The sequence below is a fragment of the Gracilinanus agilis genome, chromosome X, assembly GCF_016433145.1.
Source record: "Gracilinanus agilis isolate LMUSP501 chromosome X, AgileGrace, whole genome shotgun sequence".
NCBI classification, from domain to species: Eukaryota; Metazoa; Chordata; class Mammalia; order Didelphimorphia; family Didelphidae; genus Gracilinanus; species Gracilinanus agilis.
Genome location: NC_058136.1, coordinates 73,809,615 through 73,816,330, shown reverse-complemented (window position 1 = coordinate 73,816,330; position 6,716 = coordinate 73,809,615). Strand labels below are relative to the sequence as shown.

Sequence of the window (6,716 nt, the reverse complement as noted above, 5' to 3'; positions counted from 1 at the left end):
CTCTCTCTCTCTCTCTCTCTCTCTCTCTCTCTCTCTCTCTCCCTCCCTCTCTCTCTGTCCCTCTCTCTCTCCCCCCCCTCTCCCTCCCTCCCTCTCTCTCTCTTCGGGTGGTGTATGCTGGCCATGGGTCAATCAGGTCAGCCAAAAAGCAGCTATTAAGCATCTGCTCTGTGCTAGGCACTTGGGGATATAAAGAATGGCAAAAGCTATTCCCTGCAGGGGCAGCTAGGGGGCTCAGTGGGTTGAGAACCAAGCCTAGAGATGGGAGGTCCTGGGTTCAAATGTGGCTTCAGATGTTCCCTAGCCATGTGACCCTGGCCAAGTCACTTAACTCCCACTGCCTAGCCCTTACGCGCTCTTCTGCCTCACAGCCTTGATTCTAAGACAGAAGGTAGGGGCTTTTTTGTTCTTTTAAACAACCTAGAGCAGAAATCCAGACCTTCACAAAAGCCAGTTGTTTTGCTACAGTTGCCCCCCCTCCTTGACACAGGGTGGTGAGAACATAAGCCTTAAAGCACTTTAGAAGTAGGAATCCCTCATTTCTTAGGCTGATCGTCGTAGACAGCCTGGCCCGGCCTGGCCCATCATAGTCCTTAGAACGGATCTCAGCATCGTGTGGCCTTTTGACCTTGACGCTGCCCCATCGACCTGGGTGCCAGAACCTCTTTCTTCTCTAGCTACGCCTAGCCAGTCAGCATGCCGTCTTGGTCCGCCCTTGTTGCCCACTCTTCGTTCCCCGCCCCTGTCCAGTTAGCTTTCTTCTGTGTCTTGGCACTGGGAAGTTCTAGACTAAAAATTGCTCTTTGCCCTGGCAGAGGTCCCCGGCCTGCCCATGCTGACTTGGGCGACGGAGCCTGCACAGATTTGTGTTGCCTAAAGCTCAGTGAGGCGAGGCCATCCTTCTGTCTTGCCTCCCTCCTTTGCTACACCCCTTCTCCATCTCCTGTGACTCTGCTTTCTCCCACCCTCTCAGGTGGCCCCCTTGCCTTATATTTTACTGAAAAAGCCGAGGGCATTCACCCAGAGGTCCCTCTTCATGGCCCATCATTCAGCCCCGCCTCACTCGATAGGGTCATCGTTCTTGCTGAGACAAACTCCTCTACAGGCACAAGGAAACTGCCATGTTCTCCAGCAGATCGCGCCCCATTCCTCTAATCGTTGCGCCTCTCTCCTTGTCTCCCGGCTGCTTCCTCCCTGCCTACAGACATGTCCACGTCTCCCCACCCACAAAAGCACTCCCTCGATCCATCCATCCATAGCTCCGCTCTCGATCGCGAGTTGACTCTCTGAGAAGGCCGAGTCTGTCTCCGTGCCTTTACTTCCTCCCTCGCTCAGCTTGGCCTGAAATGGCTCTCTCCATAGTTGCCAGAAATCTCCGGATTGCCAATTCAGTGGCTTCCGGGCCTCTCCTTTGACACCTCAGGCTTCGACACTGTTGGTCACGGTTTTCTCTACGTTTGGGGGACACCAATCAGAGCACTGTTTCTCAGTCTTTGATTAGAGGGTTTCTCCCAGGCCTCTCTCCTGGGTTGTCTTCTCTTCTCCCTTGGTACAGTTTCACTTGGTGATCCCATCGGCTTCCAAGGCTGGTGATTCTCAGGGCTCCTCAGCCCACCTTGATGTCTCAAACTCAGTTGTGCCCAAAATGGAACTTCGCATCTTTTCCCTTAAAGCATCCCCCATCCCACCTTCCGCATCGCTGTGGAGCCCCTGGCATCCTCCCAGTCCCTGGGCATCCTGGGCTCCTCGTCCTTCTCAGCCCCCACGTCCAAGCTCTTGTCAAGACCTGTGGAATCGCCTTTGCGCCGCCCCTTGAGGACGCCTCTCTTCTCCTCTGACGCCGGTGCAGGCCCTCATTGCCTGGGCTGCCGGGACTATTGGAATCGCTCAGACATCAAAATGATTCCTCTAAAGTGCTGCCACAACTCTTGCCCTCCTGCTCAACACATGGCCGTAGCTTCCCATCGCCCCAGGAGCCAAAACGAGATCCTCTGGCGTTCCGAGCTCCGGCGCGCCTTTTTTCTGGTCGTCTTTCGTCTTACTCCCTTCCGTGGGCTCTTCGACCAGGGACTCTGGCCTCCCGGCTGGTCTGCAAACAAGGCCCTCTCCCTCTGGGATCTGAGCATTCTTGCTGGCCTCCCTCCTGCCCTTTGCCTACTGCCCTCTCTGGCTTCCTCTAAGGCCCAGCAGAAATCGCCCACTCTCTAGCAAGTCCTCTCCAGCCGCCTTCCCTATTCATTGTTTCCCATTTATCCCGTTTGTACCTCTTGCTTTGCCTGGCATTTCCCCCGTTAGGCTGGGAGCTCATTGAGGGCAGGGACTGGCTGGTCGCCTTTCCTTGTATCTCTAGTCCTGTGCTTGGCACATGTACAGCCAGCAGAAAGGGTACGAGGCTGAGCGCTGGAGATTTCAAGTTGTCCCTCCTTGTGCCTCGGGCCCATGTCCTTGTCAGCTCACCAGGCTTTCTCCCACGCTGAGCTCAGGCTTGCCTTTGCTTTCACTCTCCTTTTTTTGGTCGAGCCCCAAAGGAATGTCTTTAGGCCAGTGATGGGGTAGGCCTGCCGGGAGGCCCTGGGAAATTAAACCGCAAGCTCGGCTTTGACAGGGGAGGAGGGAGGCTACAGCCTAGAAATGATCCATGTTGGGCATGTTCGCTTATGGAGCTCCTAGAGAAAATAGCCCATAAGGCAAGCAGCAGAGGCCTTCCAGCCGTGGCGGACGGCCTGCGTCAAGGGCTGAGCGTCGACTTCATCGTACTGTCGATAGGCCACTTTGGCTGGAGCAGCAAGTTTGCAGTAAGCCCAGGAAGGCGGGTTGGGAGCACCCTGACCCGCTTGGAGTTCTCCGAGGCAATAGGGTATTGCTGAAGAGTGTGGAGCAGAGAAGTGGTGTGGTTGGGCCTGGGCTGTAGTCCAACGAGAAGCTTATTGCAGAGGTCCGTGTCAGTGCTGCCGATGGCTCGTATTAGAGAGGTGGCCATGGGAGTAGAGAGAGATGCCAGAGCGATGGTGAGGGAAGGATCCCCAAGACCCTGGCTGACCGCTTCCTCCAAACCTTTGACTCTCCTGAGCTGGACTTGCCCCCCCTTTTTTTACCTTCTGTCTTCGAATCAATACTATATATTGGTCCCAAGGCAGAAGGGCAGTAAGGGCAGGCAGTGGGGCTTAAGTGACTTGCCCAGCTAGGAAGTGTCTCGAGGTCAGATTTGAACCCAGGCCTCTCATCTCTAGGCCTGGCTCTCTGCCCTAGCTGCCCCCAATCGCCCCTCTTTCTTAACGATCTACATCGTGACACAGTTGGAGGGTGTTTGGCATCTTTGATATCAAGCTGGACAGGCTTGCTCAGTGACTCACCAAAAGCTGCAGGCGGGGTTTCTGCCCCATTTCCAAATGCCTCAAACGTAGCAGGCCACATCACCAGGATCCAGACTGCTACGGCCGCCTGCAATAGAGCTTGGAATCCAAATTCTGTTTTCAGGGTGTGAGGAGGAGACCAACAAAGGACTCCGAGCTTTAGCGAACTCGAGGGGTGCCATCAGCGTTGAGTGAGGATCCAAAAAGGGGCGTGAGCTTATGCCACGAGGACGGGCCCAGTACTAGTCCTGCTGGCCTCTCCGCCCTGGTCTAGACCACACTTGGGGTATTCAGTCTTGGCGAGCTCATGAGGAGAGACAGGAAAGCCCGGGATGCTTTCAGAAGAAGGTGAATAGGCTGGGGGGGGGGGGTGGACCCTAGACTGTGTCATGGAAGGTTCAGTGAGAGGAACTGCTTGGGGGTGGATTGGAGAAAGCCGAGGTGACTGTTTTCAAATATCCGAAGGACTGTGGCACAGAAGAGGGATCAGGAGCATAAGCTTCAGAGCCAGAAAAGCCTTCTCCATCCCCCTCGTGGGACAGATGAGCAAACTGAGGACAAGAAAGCTAAAAGAGCTTGTCTTGGCTAAAGGGGGACAGTCCACAGGAAAGTTCTTTGGTTTGGCCTCGGGGGGCAGCGCTAGGACCAGGAGGTAGAAGTTGCTTAGGGGCAGATCTTGCTTTAATAGGGGGGAATTGCTAACGAGTAGAACTGACCAGGAAAGGGGCGGCTGCCGCTGTGCTAGGTAGCAAATTCTCGATCCCTGGAAGTCCCGAAGCAGTAGTTGGAGATTCCATCAAGTAGCCTCTGCTTCAGGGAAGGGTTGAGCTAACTGATAGGTGGCACCACTTGGTTGATCGCTGAAATCGAGTACTCTCAGTTTGTATAGGAAGAAGCACAACTTGAGAGGCATAGACGGCTGGAAAGAGCTGGCCCTGGGCCCAAAAGACCAAGGTCTGAGGTCTGCCTGGATGACCCCCTCCCTGGGATTAGAAGGGGTTTTTTTAACCCTTACCTTCTTAGAATCCATACTAAGTATTGGTCCCAAGGCAGAAGAGAGGTTTTAGGCAATGGGGGTAAAGTGACTTGCCCAGGGTCACCCAGCTAGATGTGAATCCAGGACCTCCCATCTCTTGGCCTGGCTCTCCGTCCACTGAGCCCCCTTGCTGCCCTGAGATCAGAACTTCTGACTTGTAATGTGGGTGTCAGAAGCTGCCTCGCTGAGGTTGTCGCGAGGGGAGAACAGCTTGCAACCCTTGGGGTACTCTATAAGTATGACTTGTTATTGACTTTCCAAATGAGGGGTCACTGACGGGCTTAAATGTCCTTTGTACTTTGTTCTCCTCAGATCTTTATCTATATTGTCGTCTCCGTGGCCTGTGGTGGCCTTACCTGGCCGAGCTGTGTGGCTAAATAAATTCAGAAAACAATCTTAAGCCGAGAATCCGAGGGAGCAAGGATTTAAGAAGCCACCCAAGTAGCTTCCTCCTGACCGCTACTGCCCACCCCTTCCTTCCGCCTTCCCTCCGTCGTTCCCAGATCGCACTTTTCTTTGTGTCTCCTGGTGTCCCCCAAATGGAGCCATCCAGCCCCTGCTTCTGCACCACTGCCGCCTTGCTTGGAAAGGAACTCGTCACTTTGAACTCTTCGCTGTCACCCACATGGAGCCGCCCAGCTCGCCAGCTGTCGTTGGGAATAAAGAGGGCCTACGTATCGTATCCGTGTGGCCGGATACACCGAAGCATTTGCACTTTAATGGAATCCAAGTGATGCATCACAGCCTCACTCCGAGGAGAGCTCCTCCGGGGGGAGGGGGGCAGAATGCCAGGATCGGCGCCATCGGTCCATTCACACAGAGCCCGCTCCAGACCCTTTGTTGCTGACCCCGTGGGAATCAGACCAGTGACTAATGGAAGGCCCCTCTTGGAATTCTTGGGTCCATTTGTCCCATGTGGTACTTGGCGGTGGCCAGTTCAGAAAAATGGACCAAACTGTTCCTCTGCCTCTCTGTTGCAATTGAGTCAAAGCGGTGATGTCCAAAGCGGGACGCTGTAGCCACTTTCCCCGTCTGTATGTTGTAATACGTTGGTCCTCTGGGTGGGGAGGGGCCCTTCCCAAAGCTTCGGGTAAGTGCGTTACAGGAAGAGGCTCTCCACGGAATGGCTTGACTTGGAAACGATTTAGGCAGAAGCCGGGACATCTTTCCTTATGGGGCTTCCTAGTCGTGCCCCAGAGCCGGCGTGGTGGCTGGGAGGCTCTCTCTCACCATCCCCTGCACGGGGTTGGAGCACTGCTGAGCACGTTGGGACAAAAGGGTCACCCACAAAGCACATTTTGTTGAGAAAACACACGGCCTTCCTTAGGACACTTGCCCAGGAGGGGGGATGCTGAAAAAAAGCATTTGCCTAGAGCCAAGCTGGAAAGGGAGCAAATAGTGGGGTGCATCAAAGGAGCAGGAAGCAGTGGCCAGCTCGAGACCGTGTAGTCTAGGAGACATACCTGGTATCAAGGAAATGGGTATGTCCGTGTCTTAAAGGGAGTCAGAAGTCGGTCCGTATTTCTTTTTCAGGAAGTGCCCTTCAGTGAAGTTCTAGGAAGTTCTGAGCCCTTCGTCCACTGAAAAATCCATGTCCCGCCCCTTCTCTTTAGATTGCAGCTTCTCTTTAATTCGCCCAGCCATGTGCCTTGACTAATGTACGCATCACGTCATGTGGCTCCCGGTGCCTGCCCTTCTCAGTGCATTCCATGACTCACACTGTTTTCTTGGTTCCTTCTCCTTCCCCCCCTTTCCCTTGACCCGAAGTCCACAGCGAAAGTATTATCGTCTCCCCCGTGCTATGGATGCCCGTCCGTCAGGCCCGGCCCAGGGCCATTCGGAAATCTTTGGGGGGTTTTCTATTACTGGTCCAGACCACAATTGTGCATCCTCGGGTACCAACCACCAAAATAGCTTTACTCAGAAGCAAATGGCTTCCAAGTCCAATTCCCTTTTGTGTCCACACTTGCACCTAACTGTGCATGTTTCAGGAATTGACTTCGCTCTTGATCCCGTGTATAAAACCACTTTAACAACGATGCCCTTGTCTTAAATTAGAATGCGTTCGTTGATGGCTCTTGAAATAAAACAGCGCAGAAACGTGAGTGGCCTCTGTTTTTGACCCCTTTGCTCCAGTGGCTTCATTTGGGCGCCGCCTCTGCCAGAGTGGGGCACCGCCTGGGTGCTGAGTAAAGCCCCTTCTTAAAGGGCACCGTGAGCGAAGTTCAGAGAGTTTGAAGAGGCTGCTTCCGGCTAGTGAAGATCCGACGGGAGCCTCCAGGGTGCCGAGTGGCCCCAAGTCCATCCACACCACTCGGTCTCCACGC

At 54.3% G+C, this 6,716-nt stretch overlaps 1 protein-coding gene across 2 annotated transcripts in view; it reads left to right on the top strand.

The window, feature by feature from the left end:
• Positions 1–6,494, top strand: part of VAMP7 (vesicle associated membrane protein 7) — a 25,346-nt gene extending 18,852 nt beyond the window's left edge. For both annotated transcript variants that reach the window (XM_044682452.1, XM_044682451.1), the window contains one exon: positions 4,702–6,494. In XM_044682452.1, coding sequence (XP_044538387.1) covers positions 4,702–4,770 — 69 coding nt within the window. In that variant the 3' untranslated portion in view covers positions 4,771–6,494. The remainder of the gene's footprint in view (positions 1–4,701) is intronic.
• Positions 6,495–6,716: the final 222 nt, after the last annotated feature.